Here is a 27,067-nt window from a genome sequence, read left to right as displayed (position 1 = left end):
GGAGCCTGGGTCTGGTTCTTGTGCACGACACGTCGTCTAATTATCAGGGGGAAGTACAGATGGGTGTCTTTCTGTGGTTTAAGTGAGAAAATTGTATTTATCGGGTAAAAATACCGGATTTTGTTGATAAAACCCTAGGGCGGATATTTTGCCAAGTATGCGAGTTTCTCATTTTACTTTGGAAATAATTCACGTGACTGTGTGCATTCTGTGATCACGCTATTTATCTCCTCTCGACAATTTACCATGAGTCTGTACCTGGTGCCGTAAAAAGAAATCGAACGCTTTCTACGAATATAAATAGGTCAAGTCCTGCTAAAGGCAATGAATAGAGACCAAAATGTTTTAAAGCTCCCCGTAAGATACTGACATCGGCTGAAAGTAGGAAACATCGGCAATAAAAGTTTCTTGCACTTGTGTTTTGCAGCCCTAAGTAAGAATTAATAATTCTGCAGCCTTGACTATCGTAAATTTTGATCTAACTTATACTGCTTTTACTAAAATTGCTTGAAAAGTGGACTTGAGCATGACTTGAGGAGGCTGCGCTTTTGGTGCGTGGCATTCCCTGTTTGATATTTTTCTTTGTTTTTTTGAACTATTTATTTTCGTATAAAGCATTCAAAAACTGTTGTCCTGTTGTGAATATTAATCAGGAACATCGTACATATGTTGTATTGTATGATTGTGTTCCATATTAATACACAAGCTGACAACTGAAATTAGATCCATCTGGTTATGTCGACACGTTAGCTTAGTGGTTGGAGCAAATGACTATAGACCGTGATAGTTCCTGTTGTGAAATTGAATTAAATACATCACACATATACTGGTAATAATGACTATGGATCGTGATAATTCCTGTTGTGAAATTAAATTAAATGCATCACACATGTTTTATTGTGTGATGACAATTTAAGCGTGTGTTCCATTTTTGATGTAAAAAGATAGAAACTAGGAATGGCAACAAATAATCAAATATTCGAGTATTCATTCATTACACGAATATTCGAATACTGTTCACTATACGAATATTCGAAAGAACCAAAATTTTCTTTCATCTAATTTGCCAAAACCCGTTTTCATAAAGACTATGCGCGAAAATGACTTCTGTATGGGCGGCGGCTACCGCTAAAATTAGTAAATATACAATTCATTCATTAACAAGTCAGTCAGTGCATAGCATTTCAACGCCATCTAGTCTAAAACTCCATGCCGTCCAATTAATTTGCATTCAGTGCATTGTATTTTGAAAACATTTCATGCAAAACTTCACTCAAAAATTCATTTAAACATGGAACGATACTTCTGTCGTTGTTCGACATGTCATTTTGTATATTAGCATGCCGAGATTGTACATCACTATGGTGATGACAGTGTACCCTGTAGTTAATACCGCTAATAGCTTACCTTTAGAATATATTGAATAGAAAATTTTCAAGACTAATGACTTGGATTTAAGTGCAAGGAAACCGGTTATATGAAATTGTAATAAGAATTCACCATGGGAAGAACTACAGATTAAAGAATTTCCCTAGACTTTTTAAGCTCAGACCTGTCAAAAGCAGCTTTTTTGTTGCCTATTAGAAATACTGAACTTTGTAGGGAAATCCAAACAATACTTTTTTGTCCTTTTGAACTAATTGTTCAAAATCCAGGAACACTGGTTAGACTGGAATACTATTAAAACGGCGTTAAACCCAAAGCAAACAAACAAACAAATGTTGGCACACTACATGTGAACAGTTTCGCATACTGTAAAATATCATCCATTATTACCTGATTCATATAAATCCCAGGTTCGTAGTGTGTGCTATTAACCGGATTGTAATTCAACACTAAATTTTGTTTGGACAAAGTCACAACTGAACAAATACGAAACATTATTTCTGATGTCATGTAATAAAACACTTAATGGCGTGTCGGCCAATATTCAAAACTATATGCTCTCTGTCATTGCGTTTGACTATTGGCAGGCTAGTCATTCAGTAAGTGTATACTATAAAGTTGAATCACTGTTATTATCACAAGGCCAGTGACTACTATACAAAGGTCGAGCCATATCTCTCTGACGGATGCAAGAGATCATACGAGGGAATAGTACTATAGAAAGACACATTTTCATGTTAAAGCGTTTTCTGTGGTTGTTAAATAAAAAGATTTTGTTTCTGTCTAATTTCTTGAGGTACTTTCCATAATGATGGTATATACATTTGCTTCTCTTTTAGCATCGTTTAATTCTTCATAGTTAGATTGAAGTCCAGTGTATTGGTAATCTTTCCTTTTACAATCGTCCAATTTGTCATATTGTACGGGGTTTTCATAGTCTCTAACTGATCCTGAAATTAAAGCCCTAATATAGTGACTTCTTTTCAAACAAAGCATTTTAGCATAAAACACGAAAAACTGAAACCGTCTGATTTCTCTGTTCTATGAGAAATGTCTTGAAAAATCCGATTAAAAATTTACAGAATTGAAACTTTTCTCAAATACTACAGCTTTATAAAGTTTAGACCACGTCATATCTAATTCAAACATTTTACATAACACATTGCACATCTTCAAAATAAAACATTTTATAAAATTTACGAGTTGCAGTTATCTATAATTCACGGTGTCCCGTTAAGGCTGTCACCTCCGGTACGCGCGATACCACAGCAATACGATGACACGATGTTGTGGTGACGACACAAGAATACGATAACACGATGATGATGGAGAGATGTCACGTTTGGTGATAAAGCGAAGACAAGATGGCGATTGAGTGAACGTACTGTCACGATACGAGTTATATGACCCAGGGAAGTGCCTACGCCTTTAGTAACTTGAACAATGAACGCTAAGGTGACAATGTCTTAGATTAGCTGACAAACGATGTAGAATGTCCTTTGTTAAAACGTACAGCTAGTGAAACCATATATCTTACATATAAAATGTTCCTCTGACTACCTTGCCTAATTGATCAATGATTCGTAAATGATTTCTATTCGGAGCTAAATTGCAGGGATCAGGCAAATTATTAAATATTGCAAACTAACAATCTTCAATTAACGATAATCAGCTCAAACTCCTATAGGCTTGAGATTCTATATATTTGACTGGTCTTTTAGTTGAAGATTCCGTCAGACAATGTTTTGAATCAACAACATACGAGTCCTATCGCATAGATGCTCATAAGCTGAGCATCAATTTAATTGAAGCTGTAACTCATTAAGATTGCCCTGACTCCTGGATGCTCAGCGCCTATATGCTATCACATATAGCATTCAACTACCAAGTAGGTACATTGTATAACCCCGATGCCTTAAGTCAGAGCGACGATGGTGATAATACGATAGCACGATAGTGATGAGGCGTATACCCGATGACGAAGATATGAAGTAATATTGCGTCTTCATCTTCGTGCTGTCATACATTCAATCCATCTCTATCGTGCCTTCACGCCACCACTGTCGCGCTATCATATTTCGTGTCATCATCATCGTGTCATCGTGGTACCTGAGGCGACAGCGATAGCACGATGGCCCTAACTGGACACCCAGCGGTAGGATGATGACCCTAACTGGACACCCAGCGGTAGGATGATGACCCTAACTGGACACCCAGCGATAGCACAACGGCCTTAACGGGACACCGTAAAAATAGTACACATTTCATACCTGCTTCAGGACGGACATTCCCCCTACCTTGCATACGGTGGTCGTTATAGTAAATGTGGTAACCCGTTTGCACGCCCACTTCGCCAGAAACATTAGATGTTTCTCCTGAAATAATAGGTGTTAAAGATATTATTTTGCTGTTAGAAGTTAATTCCCACATTCCCTGTATAACAACTGAACATAACCTTTTATTTCAACATTGTTTTAAGTTTCATTTAATAATACATGTATGTGTATAAGCATTTATCAAAACCTATGAAAGGTATTTTTTAGACTTTTAATTACAAGGAAGGTAGCGAGTTATGTGTTATCGGGTGATATGGTAAATCAGACCATGATACTATACTGGATTTTTTTCGGTCATGTTATAATCAATACTGACATCTGAAGGTTATATCAGATTCATTTTCACAAATGAATCTTTCAAAATTCAGTATAAGAAATAATACGCGATATTACATGTATTATCAAAATATTAATTCAGATACTACAGTACAGCCTCTCCAGAGCGGCCCTCTCTTATGCAAAAACCTCTCTATAACAACGTCATCAAAATTTCCCTAAGCTGAAATATACTATCAAATTTACCTCTCCAGAGCAACAACCTCTACATAACAGTCAATATTTGAATCTCCCAAAGGGCCAAAGGGTGTTGCTCTACAGATGTTGCACTGTAGTTTGCGAACACATTTTTGACGGGATATAGAAGTGTTGACTTTTACGGTGGCATAAAACGATTTATGACATTAAATTGGCTAATGTCAATTTTCGTAATTTTGACTGATTCATTGGATTTAACTCTGAATATACTCGTATAAACTGGTTGGTTACCAATCCTTACCTTGGCCTAGATTTGATATATACACATTCTGTTTAAGTATGGTTGAGAGAAAAAAAATAGTCCAGTAATTCACGACACACTATCATTTCATTGCAATTTTGATGAATTTTATGATCGTAACACTAAACGGTATTTGGTCTGACAGGTTATCAAATTTGGCTTAGATTTGAAAAAGATACACATCCTGAGTTTCAAAATAAAAATCCAGAATTGACCGGACAAGGTCAATAATCGCACTTTAGAGGAATTCAAAGGCCGTAACTCAAGAGATACTGCGAAACGGAAGGGGAAGAAGCATTTTATAGAAATATTTCGATAGCAAAATACAATACATATCGTAGCCCTGACCAACCTATAAACCGGGCCAGTCTATTTTATAGGTACAATAACACGGTTGACCCATTTAAACGAGTTGTAAAAATGCTTATTTTGTGTCCGTTTGTTTGTTTTGGGTTTAACGCCGTTTTTCAACAGTATTTCAGTTATGTAACGGCGGGCAGTTAATTAACCTAACCAGTGTTCCTGGATTCTGTACTAGCACAAACTTGTTCTCCGCAAGTAAGTACAAACCTCTCAACATGAATCAGAGGTGGAGGACGAATAATTCCGGACACAATGTCTTTTAAAAAATTGTCACGTCAGGAAGTAACGTATTGTAACGTATTGTAACACCCAAATCTATATTTTGCGTTTTGCGATTCGAATTTATTTTGCAATTCAAGGTATAATATATCTTACAGTGATAAGACTTTTCAGAAAAAAAAATATTGAGGATATTTTAGGCATTAACATTGAACAATTCAGTCTGTTCAAGTTCAATGCTTCAAGATCTACATTGAACCGCGATACGGGGCCTCCGTGACCGGGTGGTTAAGGTCGCTGACTTCAAATCACTTGCCCTTCATTGATGTGGGTTCGAGCCTCACTCGGGGCGTTGAATTCTTCATTTGAGGAAGCCATCCAGCTGGCTTACGGAAGGTCGGTGGTTCTACCCAGGTGCACGCTCGTAATGAAATAATGCACGAAGGGTAACCTGGGGTCTTCCTTCACCATCAAAGCTTAAAAGTCGTCATATGACCTATAATTGTGTCGGTGCGACGATAAACCCGACAAAATAAATAAATAATGAACCGCGATATAATTTCGAAAAGATGGTAATGTTTTTGCCAGTATCATGAACAGTAGCAACTGAGCAATGTTCAGGAAGCAGCATTCACAGTATCGTGAACAGTAGCAACTGAGCAGTGTTCAGGAAGCAGCATTCATGGTATCGGGAACACTAGCAACTGAGCAATGTTCAGGAAGCAGCATTCACGGTATTGTGAACACTAGCAACTGAGCAGTGTTCAGGAAGCAGCATTCACGGTATCGTGAACACTAGCAACTGAGCAGTGTTCAGGAAGCAGCATTCACGGTATCGTGAACACTAGCAACTGAGCAGTGTTCAGGAAGCAGCATTCACATTATCGTGAACACTAGCAACAGAGCAGTGTTCATGAAGCAGCATTCACGGTATCGTGAACACTAGCAACTGAGCAGTGTTCAGGAAGCAGCATTCACGGTATCGTGAACACTAGCAACTGAGCAATGTTCAGGAAGCAGCATTCACGGTATCGTGAACACTAGCAACTGAGCAATGTTCAGGAAGCAGCATTCACGGTATCGTGAACACTAGCAACTGAGCAGTGTTCAGGAAGCAGCATTCACGGTATCGTGAACACTAGCAACTGAGCAGTGTTCAGGAAGCAGCATTCACGGTATCGTGAACACTAGCAACTGAGCAGTGTTCAGGAAGCAGCATTCACATTATCGTGAACACTAGCAACTGAGCAGTGTTCAGGAAGCAGCATTCACAGTATCGTGAACACTAGCAACTGAGCAATGTTCAGGAAGCAGTATTCATAGAATAAAAATACTACCAACTGAGCAGCATTCACAGTACAATGAACACTATTCAGTGTCAGTAGTTCCTAGAGCTGTGAAGACTTAACACTGAACGTAATGAATGGTCAGTGAAACTTTTCTACACAGTGTGCTAGAGACCTGCCCACGAAGTATTTCTAAACTGCAAAGGGACTTGAACAAAATATGTGACCGGTCAACCATATCTACGCATCATTGGAACATCCCCTTCTCTAACGAAAAGGAGCGATTTTTTTGCCAACCTACCATATCCCTGCCAGGGATAGGTCATCAGTATTTTCAGCTAGTTTACATTTACTGAACAGCAAAAGAAACTATCCAGATGTATAACTGTTTTCTTTTTAATAAAACACTAAATTCGACTCGTTTTCTTACACATTACACCTGAAGAACTTTACGTGTTGAATTTTAAAAAAATCGATCAACTGTGATATCAGTAGTCCCACAATAGCCGTTTTGCAGTTCTGGCTATATCATCTGCGCGTCTCTTGCATTGTAACATCCCGATTGCGCACTCGCACTGAATTTGATTCAGTAGTGCTATGCAACCAACAAATTTTTTTTAAGCTTAATGCTGTATTTAGAGTGAGTCAATCATTAATGTTTCCAATGACAATAAAATTTCACAAAGAAACACCATTTTGTATAATGAAACACAAGTCCATTAACCGGAAAACAGAGATTGCTAAACTTTGAACTGAATGTTACTTTAACAATAATACGGATTTGCGAAAATTCAGCGTGTATTTTTCATTCTAATGCTCTCTGGTCAGCTGTTCATTGGTAGGTGGAAGTTGTGTGTATTGATGTATTTCTGCAGTAGAATCACCCGGCATCTCGTATTGTAAAGGGTTTTCATAGTCTGATGATACTGGCCCTGAAAGAGATTGTTGTTCTATTTATTGTTTAATTACCTGACCTAGTGTGTATTTAGGGAATAATCTTATGCATCGTTTGATGCCAACTTAAGAAGGGTGTGACATTCACAAAAGTTTGTTTTGGTTTCAACCTAATGGATAGTGTAATTTTTCTCGGTTAAATTAGGTTACATTTTGACACCTACACAAATATATCAGAACTTATTAATTGCACACATCTAAACACACTATTAGGAATGTTTTATGAATGGCACTTATTGAATTAATAAAAGTGTTAAAATTCTTACTAATTACAGAACATTACATACCTTGAATATTACGATTGTTAAATTCTGCATGATATTCCGTTTGCACATCACACCTTCTACCTCCTTTTGAGGAAACTTCAGATCTTCTGGCTGTAAATTTCATATTTTATTTTTAGTAACAGTTCTCTGAATTGTTGGTTTCTGTCGTCTCTTATTAGTTATATCTAAAAAAAGAAGAACAGACCTAAGTACCGAAACTAGATTAGAATTAAATCAAGTCTGCTTTTTCTTTACTCTGTTGCAGTCTATGCTTCCAAATGTTAGAATTATTTATAATTACAACAACAGTCTTCAAATGTCATGTGGCCTTCGTAAAACATCTACCAGTACTAAGATACAATGTTTTTTTTAAATATTATTTCTGATACTAAGGAATCAGAGTGTTCATTTAATGTTATTTTGTAAAAAAGGTTTCACTTATGCTAGGGGCACGAGGTGTGATGCACTTCTTCACCTCCTTTCATGAATAGACCAGATCACAAGCAGGTCTTATATGTTTTGCTATATTTCGTTCAATACTACAAGAGGATCTTACTATAGACTTTATATAGACCCGCCAAATAAGAGGAAAGAAAACTACTGTTACTATTGTTGAAGTGTTTCATGATTTATGTCGCTGACTCTGAATCAGTTACCAGTTACGCTTCACTTTTGTTGGTTTGAAGTCCCGATTGGGTTTTAGAATTATTTCTTGTGAAGAAGTCATCTAGCTGGCTTAGGATATCGATGGTTCTATCCAGGTGGCTATCATAGCCTGCATTAATATCTGGAGGGGCATCTGTTGTTTTTTTATCCCACCTAAACCAGCTAGAATGATGCCATACGAACTATAACTGTGTCAATGAAAAGCTAAACCGGACCTAGCCAACCACCATCATGTGCTTCACGCCAAAAGCGTGCTAGGATATAAGAATTATAAATATCAATAAGGCTATTATAATTGTACCTTGATCTGGGATGATGTATCCGGCTCGAGTGGATTTTGCTTGGATGGATCACACGACGCGCGCAAGCACCGGGTGTACTCCGACCTGGCAGAATGCACGAGAGCCAAATACAAATTCCAGATCAAGCTACTGTTATATAATGTCCCATTAATTACATACCTTCACCTTTTTGCTTGTTGTTTTGTTATCGAAAAAAAAACTTCAATTTTCATCGATGTTATTTATAACTGAGTGTAGTTTTTGTGTGTGCTATTTGTAGAACTTAACAAAATTAGCCAGGCAACATTCAAAATAAAAGGTTCAATACGGATTATTTTCTGCCTGTTTGTATTTACTTGTGAAATATATGCTGTTTTCTCGGCAGAATTTATAATAAAACATAGTATTACTTACAGTCGCACAAAACAGCATGTCAACAAGGGATCACACTGCTTTGGAAGGTGCACAAAGGTAGACAGTTAGTAAAATCCAAAGAAATAACAATCCAACTGAGAATCAGATTAATGTGACGGAAAATTGACTCCTTTATGGAAAACTATGAAGTGTAAAATAATTATTTCATACTTTCAATATAGTTCTGCGATTTTTTTTCCATCATTCTGTGCGTGTAATCGTTTTTGTCTGTGAAGATAAAAAAACATGTCCTTAAGTTTGAACATATTTTATATTTTCTCATACATTGATATACACTATTATCATGCAGAGCATTCGAAAAGCCATGGTTTTGTACAATGGATAAATAAAAAGTGTTAAAGTGAAAAGAAACGTAATGGCATGGAAGTTGCTATTTCGTATCGGCTGCAGAGCAGAAGCCTTATTTGATTCCTTATTCTTAAAGTAACCAAAATTGTCAAGAAAAATATTCCAGTCTGTTAGAAGCGTGAATAAGAAATCAATTAAAACTATCTCTCCCTTTCTCCCTTTAGTTAATAGTTAATAAATTGCAAAAGAGTGCTTGCCTCAAGTGTCTCTTCATAAGCAAAACACTACCCACCACGATAAGAGAAAACAAAACTGTTCCTACTCCCACACCAACAAATGTTGCGGTGTTGGATGAATGTGTATAGCATCATGTGATTTTTTCGATGGGACTGAAGTTATATAATCAAACCAGATGTTAGGAGATTTTAAAACTACTGCAGATTCCTTAAGATCGCTAGTGTTTTCTTTCCGAGTTAAAATAACAAGAAAAACAATATTTTCTGTCTGTACATGGCCATCTCCATACTGATCGTACTTATCTTGTTGAACTGTACATCTCATAAGAAGGTTGTTGAAGGCTTTTGACATTGTTAGTTGTAGGGTAGATGTGCGGGTATAACTACAGGTGCTTGACTGGTATACTGGAGTTGTAGATCTAGCTTTACTTGATGCGTTAATAGCATTTGATGTATTATTGTTTAGATAGTAGAACCAGCCTAGGTTACCAAATGGCATGTTACCAACATCCCCAGAGCAGGTGAATACAACAGTATCACCCTCTTCTAAGTTAGTACTTGGTGAGAAAGAAAGAGAACCATCTTGCAAAAACAATGGTGTTGCTGAAAACCATAACAGTTCATTTCGCAAATGTCCAAAAAACAAATCGATTTTTTATGAGAATATATTATTGGTCAGGCAATGTAATTTATTAATCAGGTATTGTTGCTGTAAGGTATGTGACACACAATATACATTTAAAGCATATCCAAAGCAAAAGACGTTCATGAGAAGTATTTGCGTTTGCGATGTCAGCATACCGAAGGTGTTATTTGTCATAAAAAGTCGGACAAGAAATTCTCGTTTCACACATATTTTTCTTGTCTGGCTAATGACTAGATTTTTTTTTATAAAAAAAACAATTTCTTTAACATGTAATCCGACTTGATCTTTCATGGTTCTAATAATCTAAGTTTGATTTGAGAAAAAAAGGACAGAATTATCAAAAAGATTAATAGTTATTTCTCAGAAGTAAATGTCACTTCCGCTGTTTCTTTAAACGTTTCTTAGATGCATTGTTTGTATAATCAATTAGGAAATTAAATTTACATCTTCAAGAATGAGTCATTTTGAACACTTGATGCCGAGTTTTGTAAGCACATGATTCATTTATTTATCACTTGGGATACGCCCTTGTTTGTTATCAAATATCTTAACTCCAAACAATAATTATATCAAGCAATAAAACAGTATTATAAATCTCAAAAAAAAAGCTTAAAAAGTAAACACCTGAATATTTGAAAACACATTATATTCTTCTTGAATAAATCACTAAAATCTTTAAAAATGTGATTATAGTTACCTTTAATAACTACAGTAGAAGTTTCCTCGACATTCTTGTTTGTTCCGTCAGTGTAAATCACACTCCATTTATATGTAGCTTTATCATCACACTCTATTTTGTTGAATACCAGTGTTGCTGTTCTACTTTCAACCGTTGGTTTTGTTGCCACTGTCCTCGATTCCAGTGAAGTGTCTGTATAAGTTACATTAAGAGCACTCGAAGGGTTCTGAAAAGTTACTATTGTTGTAAAATCTGGATCTGACTCCCGCTTCCTCATCAGCTCAACAGAATACAACTGTTCTAGCGGACCGATTGTGTATGTACATGAGAGCGTAAACGGGTTGTCGCCCAAAATTGCTTTGTCAGCACTCTGGTAAACACCGAATGTGAGTGAATATACATCTGAAAACGTATTAAATAAATCATTTAAAGGAAAACTAAATACATATCGAAAGTATAACATTAACTTATATTTTGGGCATACAGTTGTTTTACAAAGGTGATGCCTGCCTGCATTTAAGTTACCCAAATTGGTTAATGCAATAGGGATATCTGACTTTTAAGAAATAAAACCAATTTAAATAATGAATTCATCTGATACTTTACTCCTATTACGACGTGATTGTTTACTTAAAATGGATGTCATATGGTACCTTATTCCAAATATGATTCAGAGAAAGTGTTTTAGAATCCTATTGTAAAGTTGTCTTGACATTTGGCTTTGAAAAACTTGGACATTATGCATAATGAAAAAATGTGTCCAAACCAGGATGGCAAATTGTTGTTTTGTTTTGTTGTGCAATTATAGTCACATGGCGACTTTCCAGCTTTGGTGATGGAAGAAGAACTCAGGTGCCCCTCCGTGCAATATTTTATCACGGGCGGTCACCTGGGTAGAACCACCGATCTTCCGTAAGCCAGCTGGATAGCTTCCTCACATGAAGAATTCAACGTCCCCGAGAGAGCGGAAGGTAAATTGAAACAGGCAAGGTCAGGATTAACACTTCGAGTCTACGGTAAAATTTTCAAATGATCAAAGGACTTCTAAGTAAACGAAAAATAACGTTAGTATAGTCAGCTTACGTTGAACTCATCGCACTTAGTGTCGAGTTTAGTGTCATACACAAACCTTTACACGTTCTTTGTATTCAGACAGAAAATTCGGTCATAAAGTTAGTACAATACTATTTCTGATCCATGTATTAGAAGCATTCGGAAACACACCACACTCACCTGTAATGAGAATCATTGATGAAAACAGCAACATTCCATAAAACAGATGTCTACAGTCCATGTTTTCAACGACATAAATAATACTACGTTAACCGTAATATGGAACGCCTCTATATGGTGACTTTCAATTTGATGTGTAGATATAACAATTTTATCAGTGCATATATTGATCTGTAACGTATATTTATCAATTTATGTTAATTGATACAACAATGGGGAAATAATATTCAAAAATTTTAGACAGAAACAATTTTTGTTGTGTGCATTTATTAAATGGTGATGTACATTATTGAATATTTATTAATATTTAACACTTTGCCAACGCCGTTAAATTGTATGAAGGAACAAAGTGTTATAGACGTATTTGTGCATAAGCAAATACAATCAAACATAGACGTGGATTAAAATCAGTCACGGAAGCCACTCTATTGAATGTCCCAACAGTCACCCCAGGTTCCAAGTGTCCAAAGCATCTTCATTCTAAGCATCAAATTAGTATTGTATTAGCGTTTTCATAAAAAATAACGTTCGATATTTGACGGACATGATTGCCTGCATTAGCAAGTAAAGTCATCCATACATGTGAGTATAAATCAGCACAGTGCCTTAGCCTTCGCAATAGCCCTTGAAAAGTCTTGCATTCTTACTTGACTTCTTATTGTTCTGATTGTTCAGGTACAATGTAGATTCATAGTTCCTAGTGCATAACTTAATTGTGTGATAATGTAACGTTTCTGGGATATTATAGCTGCTTTGTAGTCTTTAGGCCTGTAATAAATAGTAAACATATTTTAAACAGGTCTTTAACTTATGTATGACTTTTGAGGTCAAAACTAAAGAAAAAGTTCAAGTAATTTGTCACATTGGCGTTGTTTCTCCGATTCCGTCTGGTTTCCTCTTGGTTCAGCTGGGCCTATTGGAAAGAAGCTTCAACACTTAATTGGTAATCTGTGCAACCTAAATAACATATTGTTTTCTAAAAAGCAATTTTCGTTTTATGTTTTATTTCAATTATTTTAAATGAATTGTAACATCTTTTGTTTCGACTCCCGCGAGATTCTGGCGTTTTCATTGGTTAAAAGTTTGTCACATAGTGACCCCCTATATATGTATTGAGGGTCAGTAGATTTTCGTGTTGTTATATGCTGAAATAAGTGGTTGGTAAAACAAATCAATTATTGTATCCCCGAACAACGAAGTTGCAAGTGGGTATACTGGTTTCAAGTTGTCTGTCGTCTGTCTGTCTGTCTATCTGTCCGTAGACACAATCTTGTGCGGTCCAACTCTCCTCATCCGCTTGACACAATTTAATGAAAATTCACACAAGTGATTAGTAATAAAAGTAGTTGTGCACGGTGCATGTTAGGCTCTTTCAGAAAAAAAGCAGACTTACGGGACTTTGTTCTTGTTACTATACCATAAACATAGAGTCTGCATTTGCAATATTGTGCACTCCTAATCTCCTGAATCCATGAACACAATTTGATGAACCTTAACATAAGTGATAAGTACCAACCTTACTTGTGCATGGTGCATTTAGGTCCTTTCCAAAAATATTCTGTACAGTTATGGTACTTTCTTTATTCTTACTATACTATACTATATACATAGAGTCTATATACATACAGTCCACATTATTATGCAATATTGTTTGCGTCAAATTGCAATGTACTGCATTTCATGCTGCAAATATGGCCAGATAAATAGCTTAACACTGATAGTAGGTGGTCTATGAATGTGCACATCAACTTCTGCATACCAAAATGTTCGTCAGAATCTGTAGCTGTCAGAACTGCCTAATGCCAGTTTCTATTCACTGGGCAAAGCCCTCAAAATTCAAGATGGCCGCCAAGATGGCCGCTGATATATGAAAAGCATTTAACTGTTGTAAATTCATTTTGAATTTTTTTAATATTTTTAAAGTTATATTTGTAAACTTATATGCAAAAAGTGATATGAAATAAAACGTTTTGACTATTTTTATACCAATTTTATATGGACTAAAATGTGATGAATACCATTTTCTTGAACATACGGACAATATACTTTGTTTGTGTGCTTCCGTTTACTGTTGTTCTTTACACTATGCAATCCCGAGTTGAACAAGTGATAATAAATTGTAATAACATTTTTATTTTGTTAAAGAGTACATCTAAATTTTGATAACACACATATATAAGTTGGTGGGGTAATTCAATATTAAATTAAAAAAAATAAATAAGAAACGAATTAATAATCATCTTTTGTAATGTAAACATCCTACTATATATTGTCATTATCAAACCAATGAAAAGTACAAAATATATATTTAGACGACAATGTAAAACTATAAAGTTTATTGTTTAAAAATGACTGCCAATATGGCTGCTACAATGTTTTTGCACTGATTAATATAATATACTGACAACAACTCCTTTATATAATATGCTTTAGCTTGTTGATTTCCTTGGGTTATATCAGTCGTACATCAGTTGCTTATTCAATGCATTGTGATTTATAGTAGTCTGTGGCAAATTGTAATCCTGTGATATTTTTTCCTATATTTTGCAAGTAATGTTTTTATGAAAGCTTTATAAGAGCTTAGGTTGTTCGTACGTACGAACAAATGTGGCTGTTACAGAAACTGTTCAGATCTTGAGCATTTTTCACGTGCATTAAGTCCCAAGATTTGTTCGTACGTACGAACAATTATTCCAAATGCATATGTTGAACAGATTCGTTTCAGTTCTCACATTTGTTCGTATATAGGAACATCCTAGGCTGTTTTAGAAATTGTTTGGATGTCTGAACATTTTTCAAATGTATACAGTGCCCAGATTTGTTCGTACGTACGAACAAAAAACCATTTTGCACTTACAAATATTTTTCAGCTCTCAAATTTGTTCGTACGTACGAACAAAATGTCAGAACTAAAAATTAATCTCTTGCAAACAGTCCCTGGATTTGTTCGTGCGTATGAACAAAATTCCAAATTCCATTTTCAAATATTTTTCAGTTCTCTCGAACAAAGCCAGGCTGTTCGTACGTACGAACAAATTATTGTGAGAAATGAAAAAGAATTTTAAATTTTGGAATTTTGTTCTAGGTTGTTCGAACAAAATATCAGAACTGAAAAATAATACGTAATATGGATTATTTTTCGTACATTCTTTTTCGGTTCTCACATTTGTTCGTACGTACGAACAATTCAGACTAATATGGAAATTCTTTGAATTTCTTTGACATATTTCAAATGAATACAGTCTACAGGTTTGTTTGTACAAACGAATATAAAGTGTCAGAACTGAAAATTACATTGTTGCATACAGTCCCTTGATTTGTTCGTACGTAAGAACAAAATTCCAAATTACATTTTCAAATTCTGTTTCAGTTCTCTCATTTGTTCGTACGAACAAACAAATCCAGGCAGTGTGAACGTACGAACAAATGAAACGAAACGTAAGAAATCAAAAAGAATATTTTAAGCAATTTGGAATTTTGTTCGTACGTACGAAAAAAAAACTGGGCTGTTCGAACAGAATGTCAGAACTGAAAAATAATACGGAATATGGATTATTGTTCGTACGTACGAACAGCCAGGATTTGTTCGTACGTACGAACAAAATTCCAAATTGCATTTAAAAATGTGAGGAATGAACAAGAATTTTTAAGCAATTTGGAATTTTGTTCGTACGTACGAACAAATCTGGGCTGTTCGAATATAATGTCAGAACTGAAACATGATACGGAATATAGATCAAAATTCCAAACTGCATTTAAAAATGTGTGAAATGAACAAGAATTTGTAAATTTAATTTGGAATTTTGTTCGTACCTACGAACAGATTTTGATTTCCTGTTGCTGTGGTCTTCGATTTCTTCAATGTTTGCTGTGATTTTCACCGGTAAAAACTCCATATATCGGCAAAAAAGAGGGACAGACCTGAAGAGCCTCTTTTATTCCGGAAGCAGATTTATGTGATACTAGTTAAGAATTCCATTGGTAACATTTGTTTCGGTCATCCGTGTGGCAGCCATCTTGAATTTCAAAATGGCTGCTATATTTCAGTTAGTTTGCCCTTATATATTCAATCTAGCCTTCAAATAAACCTGTTTTTCTAATTAAGAAATGGAAATTTATAGTTCTAAATAGTAAAGGATTGTATTTATAAGGTATCTTTAAAGTTTTAATAAAGTATTGATTTTATATATATAAAAATATAATTTTCAAATGAAATTATAGGTATAAAATCGTCTTGTTTATACATCTAACTATTTTTCTATTATTAAATGGTAAAATGTGGTTATTCTTTAAAAGAAATAGTATATTTATCCAAATACATGCTTAAGACATTCATCTTAAACATAGTATTAATTATTTAAAGACATTGTATTTATAAATCTTAATTGACAGATGTAGAAAAAATCCTTGCTGCAAAATTGTGTAAGAAAACACAAATATGGATAATGGTGATGAAATCAGAGTTGTTATCTGATTTTCTCTTCATTTAAACATTATCATTGTAACTTTAACATTCTTTACTTATAAGAGTTCAGATTTTCCAAAGTCTAATACAGGAAGTCTGCTACTGTAACAAATGAAATATGATAGTGTTATAAACTAGGATACTGTTGTAGAAGGCAACATAAATCAGCACAGTTTTGAGTTACTTTTAAGAATAATAGTAAGATATATTTATTCTTTATTATAGTCTCAATTACATACAATACAATAATACACAAAACAGAAATATGTACATGTAAAAAATATGTATGTAACCATTCTGATTTAGAAATATTAGAGACTTTTATATTTCTCTCATTTCAAATATCTCATAGATAAAACCATCGTTCATAATAATGTTACATATTACATATATGTTACAGATTAAACCTAAGGAGCATTTGCTAATCTATCAGTAAAATAAAGTTAAAATAACTTGGATAAAACACTGAATTTCAAAATAAGCACTATTGTGCATTTAAGAAACAGTTTAGAAAATCAAATATCACCCCGATAAGATCGAAGATGAACTGATTAGCAACAACTTCTTAGAAGCATATGAAATGAATATATAGATAAAAGAGAGGAAAATGCGTTATTTACAAATATATGTAAGACGTCGTCTTAAAATACTGTAGCAGGCTTTGACAAAATTTCTAATCATCAATGGGGCTGTGAGTAGAAATACTAATTGATCTATTTTAGACATAGAAAGAAAGTCATAGTTTACACTTACAGCTTTATCAAATAATGACTGTCTTAAATCATCATACAGATAACGATCCCCTCCAAGTTTCACCGAAACCCAAGATGTAGTCTACAAATTTTTTTGCTTCTTTAAATCGACCCCTTTTGTGATGTTCACACGCCTCGCTCAGTACTGTACTAAAGGAATTCGACATGTGTTGAATACCGCTGAGCTATTTTCCATCTTGTTTATCTAGGTCAGAGCCATCCTTTCACACCTTTATATATGCAAAAAATTAAAAAAATTATAAATTCGGTCTCAAAACATCCCCCTGCGGCATGCCATTTTTTCCATTTCAACACAGTGGGGCACCGCCTTGCAAAACGTCAGTGACAAATCATTTTTACTGATAAAGGTGTCAATTTAATGTCTTTTTTTTTATACCATTTCCAAGAAAGCATTTAACGTTGGGTCAAAGTTCATTCCTATAGAAATATTAGGACCAAAGTTATCCTGGAACTCACACGTCTGCCAGGTTTTAACACCCGTTAATTTCTAACTCCATCTTACTTCTTCATTATGACAACATCTGCAGAAACAAATTCAGCAAAACGAACCTTTACCTCCATAAACACCCCGATTTAAAGGGGGGGGGTCCTTTTTTTTCTCTTTTTTCTTTTTTCCCGACAAAAATCACTCTAAAAAACCCTACCTGCCCACACAAACATCCTTTGCAATCCAACTTTTTTTCAAATCCCATTTTGGTGTTGCTATGTTTAATATTATCATCATCAGCATCATCATCATTGTCATTATTATTATTATTATTATTATTATTATAGTTTGTACAAAATAAGACATTTTACCTTTCAGCGATCTCAACTACTGATTGTACTCCTGGTACCGGTACAACATGTGAAACTTTAGACTCCAATGCCGAATGTGTATCCGCAACATCAAAGTGTTCGTGTAAAGCTAATTGGAAGAGCAATGCGGCCGACGACGCATGTGTAAAGGGCAAGATATCGCTTTTTCAAATTGTTCTTTTGCTTTCCTGATAATACCTAAAGAAGACTTTCCGTTTCTGTTGAAGTGTTCTATGCTCTTTATTATTGCCAATAAGTCTGATCTATTTATTCATCGCACACACGCTATCCAGTTTGTCACATAGTAATACACACGAAAACGATTTTGAACAAATGATGCATTTTAGCATGTTTCGAAGTACATGTACTGTATATGAATTGTGAGATTTACCAAATAACCATACTAGGATCCTGTTTAATACCTAACTACTAATTTTTTTCGACATAGGTATAGGTTATCTATTAGTAAGGAAACGGTAAAACTTGTCTGACCGTTTACCATTTGATACTACGTGTGTCGCTTTCAGAATGTATTAGAATGTACATTTCATGACATCATTTTACATAGTAACGTCATATTTACGTAATGTATATAAGGTTCATGCATCAATGGCATGATAATGTTGATATACTAAAATTTGATTGATTATATTTTAATTTGCTGATTTTATATTTTCTATCCTAAAGCATTGTACAAAGAAAATTTAGCTATTTTAGAGAGGCAACTTATTTCGCGTCTATTTAACTCTGTAGTAAAATTCTCTCAAAGGTAACAGTCAAACTGTCCTTTAATCACAACCTTTAAATGTCATCTTTATGTATATATTCACAGCATACATTCTCTTTATTTGTAGTTGTGGGAAGCACCTGTGGCAGTGATACAGATTGTTCTGGTGTTTCCAACACGATGTGTGACACTACATGCAAATGTAAAGGAGGGTACAAGACAGCAACCGACACAGAGACATGTGCAAAGAGTATGTTCTATAGATTCTTTCTTTTCCGTGTCTAGATTCGGGTATTTCAACCCACGATTCAATTTTGCGTCAAGATATAGTATCTTTTACGCCAATATACGCTATTCTTCGTTTATTTTTTATATTATTTTTGTTTTTCGCGTCTCGACGTGATACTTTTCACGTCAAGATTCTGAACTTTTGGCGTTCCGCCAATGTTTGTTTTGTATACGTCGCGTTTTGTTTTCACGATGAGTTATGTTTAAGAGTTCCAAATTTACGGAATACCTTTTAAGCGGCATAAAATGATGTTCAATCTGACATGAAATGTTAGATTAAGCTGTTGAACTTGTATTATTACCTGCAAATATTTGGATACAACATCATTGATTTTCGAACAAATCTTACTCTTGTTTTGTCTGTTCATTCAAGAACATAAAACATAGGCACGGTAGTACATTTTGCAAAATACCGTATGCATAAGCATTCATTTCTATATATATCTAATGTACAGCAGGATACATATACTCAGTTCCAAAAGAAAGTGTGCACTTTTTAAGTTTAAATATTTCTAAAAATTCCTCGACGTTTTTGTTTCATTTTTTTCATACACTAACTCTCAGGTATAACTCAAAATCTAAAATGCACCAATTTGTTTACGAACTGATTTAAATTTTGGTACCAAACATTATAAGTTTTCTTGAAAATAACCGAGAAAAATAACAGAAAACTAAGTGCACACTTTCTTTTTGAACTGAGTGTAAACCGAGTATTTTAACTTCAGGAAATTAAAAGAATTTAAGTTTCTTTGGATCTGTCAGACTATCAAACTGACATAGAATAACGGTGATAATATGTTTTTACATGCTGCCCCAATGGGCCATTTTTCTAACCTGTTACATTGAAAATAGAAAGTGATAACAAAATTGTTTCGGGATTTTAGGGCTTTATGTATTTATAACGTTTTGACGTCGTAATATGGCCAGTACTGAAAGGTACAAAATAAAGACAAAAAAGCATAAATCTTAAAAAAGACTACACATTTTGAAATATACATCTAAACGTTACGATAGCCGTGCAATATTCCTTTCAAGTCAAAACATGTTCAGAGAAACGAATGATTTCTTATTTGTATTTACTAAAACTGACATGGGTGGTCATTTTGTCCTTATTTCGTGTTTATCGTTTTTTCCGTAACCGATAGGAAATTCTTCTGAATCATGTGATTTTATAATTAATTCAAACGAACTTCCGTTTAATGGCGCGCAACAAAATGACTGTATCTTTTGTTCATTTTCATGATAATAGTTATACATGATTTACATGAAAAATATGAGATATGTAAGTTTTTAGTTTTAAATTGACAGTGACATATATTAGGCCAACACAATGCGTTTAATGTATAAAATTTTATTGAATTAATGTAGCAATATGTACATAAATCAGTGTATGAAGGTAAATTTCAATCACATTTTGTTTCTAGAGTGTAAAATAGCTATTCATCTATCTTCTTAAAACTATTCTGAAAAGAGATTGACAAAATAAATTTGCAGATCAAGTTGTGAAAACACATTTATTCAGGAAGGGCCTAAATTGTCCATTCGAAAACTTGTAGTATAGCTGTATATTACTTGTAATGTGATTTTCATGAAGTTTTTGCGAGTTACGAAAATGTCGAATTCCCTATGCTATGTTAAATGTTTGTAAACAACACGTTATCGTTGGATCTATTAATAAATTATAGCCTCGTTTCGAAAAATCCTTCCGAAAAAAATCGAAAATGCCCGACGGGTTCGTGAGCAGTCGGAAAACATACATTCTGTTTGAAATAGAAGAAAGATTTTTGTTTATTTGTTTATTATTCTTGAACATATTCACGACTATTTGGTCAAATCCGATACAGTTGGTCATATTTTCAGTAAATATGAAGTCTCAGCTACTAACTCTGGTTTTCATATAATACTCGTTCGGGTTTTAGTAGTGGACCTTTAAGTGACTTAAATGCCTGCTACTTTCAATTTATCTTCTGTACGAAATGAATTGGCTCTATATCCTTGGAACGTTACCTATCTATCTTTTAACGTAATAGGCAAGAAAAATGAAACGTCAACCTAAGAATGACAAACGTTTTCCCAACTCTATGGCGAAACCTCACACATACAGGGAGCTAACGCCTGTCACACACACGCAGGAGCTAAGTTAAGTGATTGACTGTTTAATGCAGCAGAAGGCGACTGAGGCAGGTTCAGCTGTGTTGTGTGGTTTAAGACATTATCTGTATTCGTGTAATTAAAAATTAGTGACCAGGGCTAGCTTTGTTATTTGTATGTAACACGACGTTATTACGTTCTCATCGCATTAATGTTTTTAGCATTATAATGTTGAGCAATATGTGAAATACACAAATGTATAGGTAAGAGTTAAACGGTTTGGACTATTTCATGTTGATTAATGTTTCAATATATGCTAATTTTTTAAACAATGTGTGGAATGTTTGTCTTTGTGGCGTAAAGCTAACAAAATATAATCTGAAATTGTGTTGCTTCTGTCAAAGGGTTTACATGACTGTGTATACTCATAGTAAACCCTTGATTGTAAAATCATATGTATTCGCGGGGCCGAATGTTCTCTTTTCAAAATCGTAATTTGTCCATGTGGTTAATAATTCTATTCGCGATATATCATCAATTTATAAAACACGAAGGACAGTTTATAACAATAACAATGCTTTCGCAAGTATAGTTTGACGAACAAGGACAGGTAGAAAATATAGCGAAAGTGAATAATTTGAGAAAATTTCTGATTTCACAGTTGTTTGATTAAAATGAAATTTATAAACTAACTATATTTTACTTAAAAAACTGTTCACTGTTGACGAATTGTTATCTTTGATAAAATCATTTACTCTTATAGCGGAATGAATTAAACTTTATAGTTGATCCAGTTGATGTTTGAATTACATTTTATGATTTGACCATTTAGCAATGTACGTCTGAAGATTTCGATATTCATTTTAACCAATATGTATTCAATGAGTACATGTACACTGGTAGATATTACTCAAGAAAAACTATTTTTCTATAAATCAGTTGATTCAATGACTTAGTGGAAAAGTTCAATCACTCTAAAGAAGGAAGATGATTTAATAGCTTATGGAGTCGCGGTTACACATGCTTTAGGCAACAGAGCACATGTTACAAATATATATTAGACTTTCGACTGTTTATTTCTAAAGTTGAATTTCTTTAAATGTGTTGCAAAGTGTACATTTGTTAAAATTCCGATGCAGTAAATCCTGTACTAATGTCACCTGTGTAGAGACACCATAGGTATCTTTCAATCATTTGTGTTCCCCTCCCCTACCCATAGTTTAATTGTTTGATTTTTTTTTTGACAGCAAAGATAAATTCGATTTTTTTCTCCAAAGTGAAGGCTTTTTACCAATACAGGTTTTAAGTTTTCCAGATTCCCTTAAGTCTTAAAGACCGACCTTAACCTAGTGAACTACCTTCTTCCCCGCACGTACACTTTATTTATGAAAGTCATTCTGATAATACAGTTATAATACTGCTATAAAGTGTACTACAACGTGACAGGAAGACAGTGAAGGCCTTTCCTGAATTTATATGTTTTTTCAAAAATAAGTCAATCTCTTACTTTTAAAAACATGAAAACATGGATGAATAACTATCTTACAGTTTGAGTGAACAAAATGTGTTGTCCAAGTTTTACTAGACACATCCTACTTAAAATGTAAACAAGTTTCTTAGAATGTTACTTTATTTCATTTACAATCAGTACTCGGTCAATCGTGTCAGGACACAGCAGGTTGTTCGAGTGATGATGCTAACTCGGTATGCAAGGCTGACACGTGCCAATGCAAAGATTATTACAAAGAAATTACCAACGTCTGTGCGAAAAGTAAGTGGTCACATTATTTAAAATCTTTTCTCGGTTTTCCATCACTGCTTTTTAAAAGTAGTTAAATTTAAAATTGGTAAGTAGTAGTAGTAGTAGCAGCAGCAGCAGTAGTAGAATAAGTAGTGGTTATTCTAATACTATTAGTCGTAGTAGTGGTAGTGGTAGTAGTTGTGGTAGTAGTAATAATCGTCGTAGTAGCGGTAAGAGTAGTAGTAGTAGTAGTAGTGGTAGTAGTAGTAGTAGTAGTAGTAGTAGCAGAAGTAGTAATAGTATAGGTTGTGCATCAGTAGTAATAGTCGTCGTAGTAGTGGTGGTAGTATTAGTAGTAGTAGTAGTAGTATTAGTAGTAGTAGTGGTAATAGTAGAAGTAGTAGTAGTAGTAGAAGAAGTAGTAGATATAGTTTTAGTAGTGGTAGTAGTAGTAGTAGTAGTAGTAGTAGTAGTAGTATATTAAGTTGTACATCAATAGTCGTCGTAGTAGTGGTAGTAGTAGTAATGGTATTATTATTATTATCATTAGTAGTAGTAGTAGATGTAGAAGTAGTAGTAGATTTAGTGGTAGTAGTAGAAGTAGATGTAGTAGCATTAGAAGTAGTATAGGTTGTGCATCAGTAGTAAAAGTCTTCGTAGTAGTAGTAGTAGTAGAAGTAGTAGTAATAACAGCTGTATAAGTAGTAGAAGTAGTAGCAATAGTGGTAGTATAGGTTGTGCATCAGTAGTAATAGTCGTCGTAGTAGTGGTGGTAGTAGTAGTAGTGGTAGAAGTAGTAGTAGCAGTAGTAGTAGAATTAGTAGAAATAGAAGTAGACGTAATGGTTGTAGTAGTAGTTGTAGTAGTAGTAGTAGTAGCAATACTGGTAGTATAGGTTGTGCATCAGAAGTAATAGTCGTCGTAGTAGTGGTAGTAGCGGTAGTAATAGTGGCAGTAGTAGCAGTAGCTGTAGCAGATGTAGTAGTAGACTTAGTGGTGGTGGTGGTAGTAGTACTAGTAGCACTAGTAGTAGTATTAGGTTGTGTATCAGTAGTAGTAGTAGTAGCAGAAGTAGTAGTAGACATTGTGGTTATGGCAGTAACAGTAGTAGTAGTAGTATAGGTTGTGTATCAGTAGTAGTAGTAGTATGGTAGACGTAATAGTAGTAGTAGTAGAAGTGGGTATGGTAGTAGCGGCAACAGCAGTAGAAGTAGTAGTAGTAGTAGTAATAGCAGAATTAGTAGTAGAAGTAGCAGTAGTTGAACTAGCAGCAGTAGTAGCAGAAGTAGTAGTTGCAATAGTAGTAGCAGTAGGTAGTAGTAGTAGTAGTAGAAGTAGTAGCAGTAGTAGAAGCAGTAGCAGTAGTAGTAGTAGAAGTAGCAGTAGATATATAGATAGTGGTAGAAGTAGTATTATCCGCAGCCGAAATAGTAGTAGTAGTAGCAGTAGTATTGTTATTAGTAGCAGCAGCAGTAGTAGTAGTAGTAGTAACAGTATTAGCAGATGTAGTAGTAGGAGTAACAGTGGCAGAATCTGTTTTAGTATTAGTAGTAGCAGTAGCAATCGCAGTCGTAGTTGCAGTAGTAGTAGTAATAGACGTAATGGTAGTAGAAGTAGTAATATCAGTAGTGGTAGAAGAAGTAGACGTAGTTGTAGACATAGTAGTAACAGCAGTAGTGGTAGCAGTAGTAATAGTTATAGTAGTAGTACTAGTATCAATAGAAGAATAGTAGAACTAGTAGTTGTAGCTTATTTCCTTGTTTTAGGTTTAGTGCCATTTTTAACTCTATTTAAGTTTTGTAACGGCAGGGAGTTAACCTAACCAGTTTTCCTCGATTTTGTACCATTCCATACATATTCTCCACAAGTAACTGTCAAATTATCCACATGATACAGAGTTCCGGACAGAATGTCTTTCATCAATTCGTCATGGAGGACATAAACCTTGTCGGGGAACCGAACTCATAACCACACTATCCGTAGATATACGTTATTCTTAGTATAGTGAGGTAAGGGGCGGGCTAGTAGTGGTAGTAGTTGTAGCAGCAGTGGTTTTGGTAGAAGTAGTAGTAGTTGAAGTTGCATTAATAATAGCAGTAGTACTACTAGCAGTAATAGCAATTTTAGTAGTAGTTATTGTTATGACAGAAGTAGCATTAGTAGAAGTAAAAGTTTTGTTGGGGTTAACATCGCATCAACACAAGTATAGGACGTATGGCGACTTTATAGCTTTGATGGTAGAGGGAGGCCGCAGGGGCCCTCCATGCAATCTTTCATCAAGATGAGCTGAAAATGATTTTGCCGCTGGGCTCCAGAGGCCCCCAGTAGTAGTAGTAGTAGTAGCAGTAGTAGTAGTAGTAGTAGAAGTAGAAGTAGTAGAAGTAGTAGTATTAGTTGTAGTAGAAGTAGTAGTTACTGTAGTTGTATGACTACTAGTAGTAGTAGAGTATTGGCAGTAAAAGTAGCAGTAGTAGTAGTAGTGGTTGTATTAGTAGTAGTAGCATTAGTGATAGTAGTAGTTGTAGCGGTAGTGTTAGAAGTTACTGTGGTAACAACAGCAGCAACACTACCACTGTCTTTTAGTTACAATTTCGTCTGCATATATATATATATATATATATATATATATATACTCATTTATTTCCAAGTCTTGTCACTAGCTGCTTAGTAACAATTTATTTTTATTACAGTCTTTAAACATCATTTTATGTATATAATGACGGCAGAAGTACAGCTTTTTATTTTTTTAGCTCACCTGTCACATAGTGACAGGGTGAGCTTTTGTGATCACCCTTCGTTCGTGGTCCGTCGTCCGTCCGTCCGTCCGCCCACAATTTCCTTGTAAACACGATAGAGACCACATTTTGTATTTGATTTTAATCAAACGTGCGCTCAACTTGTATGGGCATAATATCTCGGTTCCTTTCGAAAACTGGCCAGATCCCATCATGGGTTTCAGAGTTATTGCCCCTTAAAAGCCAAAATTTACTTTTATTGGCTTGTGAACACGATACAGACAACATTTTGCAATCAACTTTAATAAAACTTGTACACAACTTGTATTGGCACGAAAACTGGCTAGATCCTATCATTGGTTCCAGAATACTGGCTCCTTATGGGCCAAAATTTGCAAATTTTGGCTTGTGAACATAATAGGGACCACATTTTGCAATCAACTTTAATAAAACTTGCACACAACTTGTATTGGCATAATATTTCGGTTCTTTTCGAAAACTTGCCAGATCCCATCATGGGTTCCTGAGTTATGGCCCCTTAAAGGCCAAAATTTGCTTTTCTTGGCTTGTGAACACGATAGAGACAACCTTTTGCAATCAACTTTTAAATTAATAAAACTTGTACACAACTTGTACTGGCATAATATCTCGGTTCCTTTCGAAAACTGGCTAGATCCCGTCATTGGTTCCAGAGTAATGGCTCCTTAAGTTCCAAAATTTGCCATTTTTGGCTTGTGAACATAATAGAGACCACATTTTACAATCAACTTTAATAACACTTGCACACAACTTTTATTGGCATAATATTTCAGTTCTTTTCGAAAACTGGTCAGATCCAATCATGGGTTCCTGAGTTATGGCCCCTTAATGGTCCAAAATTTGCTTTTTGGCTTTTGCAGCCATATAGAGACTTCATTTATGGTTTGATTTGATGAAAACTTGCAAAATATCTTCAACAACAATAAATCTTGAATTCAATGATGAATCTGTCAGATCTAATCATAGGTTCTGGAGTAATTTTACATCTGATTACCTCCCCTGATTTTAATCAAAATGGATTTATATCAGTAAGTACTTATAGGACTCATTTGAAATTTCATTATTAGCTCACCTGTCACAAAATGACAAGGTGAGCTTTTGTGATCGCGCGGTGTCCGTCGTCCGTCGTCCGTGCATCCGTGCGTCCGTCCGTGCGTCCGTGAACTTTTCCTTGTGACATCTCTAGAGGTCACATTTTTCATGGGATCTTTATGAAAATGGGTCAGAATGTTCATCTTGGCAAATTCTAGGTCAAGTTCGAAACTAGGTCACATGCCAGCAAAAACTAGGTCAGTAGGTCTAAAAATAGAAAAACCTTGTGACCTCTCTAGAGGCCATAATATTTAATGGATCTTCATGAC

At 34.8% G+C, this 27,067-nt stretch overlaps 2 protein-coding genes and 1 long non-coding RNA gene across 3 annotated transcripts in view; 1 reads left to right on the top strand and 2 right to left on the bottom strand.

Moving 5' to 3' along the window:
• Positions 1-1,875: 1,875 nt before the first annotated feature.
• LOC128550157 (uncharacterized) lies at positions 1,876-3,769 on the bottom strand. The gene is made up of 2 exons (XR_008368145.1): positions 3,657-3,769; positions 1,876-2,336 (listed from the first exon to the last, which is right to left on the bottom strand). It is a non-coding gene; the product is annotated as an uncharacterized LOC128550157 (long non-coding RNA).
• Positions 3,770-6,533: 2,764 nt separating this feature from the next.
• On the bottom strand, positions 6,534-13,969 carry LOC128550166 (uncharacterized). Its single transcript, XM_053528622.1, has 4 exons — positions 10,835-13,969; positions 9,118-9,174; positions 7,607-7,696; positions 6,534-7,297 (listed from the first exon to the last, which is right to left on the bottom strand). The coding sequence occupies exons 1-4, from the start codon at positions 11,277-11,279 to the stop codon at positions 7,176-7,178; spliced, it is 714 nt and encodes a 237-aa protein (XP_053384597.1). The 5' UTR covers positions 11,280-13,969; the 3' UTR covers positions 6,534-7,175.
• Positions 11,755-27,067, top strand: part of LOC123537346 (stabilin-2-like) — a 46,919-nt gene continuing 31,606 nt past the window's right edge. Inside the window, exons 1-4 of the mRNA XM_053527692.1 lie at positions 11,755-11,787; positions 18,062-18,236; positions 18,940-19,062; positions 22,840-22,962. Of these exons, the coding sequence (XP_053383667.1) occupies positions 11,755-11,787; positions 18,062-18,236; positions 18,940-19,062; positions 22,840-22,962 (454 nt within the window). The remainder of the gene's footprint in view (positions 11,788-18,061; positions 18,237-18,939; positions 19,063-22,839; positions 22,963-27,067) is intronic.

Source organism: Mercenaria mercenaria, chromosome 17 (genome assembly GCF_021730395.1).
Source record: "Mercenaria mercenaria strain notata chromosome 17, MADL_Memer_1, whole genome shotgun sequence".
Taxonomy (NCBI): domain Eukaryota; kingdom Metazoa; phylum Mollusca; class Bivalvia; order Venerida; family Veneridae; genus Mercenaria; species Mercenaria mercenaria.
This window is presented reverse-complemented; position numbering and strand designations above follow the sequence as displayed.

Coding starts and splice junctions, on each gene's coding strand:
- LOC128550166 (XM_053528622.1), bottom strand. CDS start 11,279: ATGTTATACTTTCGATATGTATTTAGTTTTCCTTTAAATGATTTATTT. Junction 9,175..10,834: donor TTCTACTGTAGTTATTAAAG/GTAACTATAATC, acceptor TTATCTTCACAG/ACAAAAACGATTACACGCAC. Junction 7,697..9,117: donor ATCGCAGAACTATATTGAAA/GTATGAAATAAT, acceptor TGAAATTTACAG/CCAGAAGATCTGAAGTTTCC.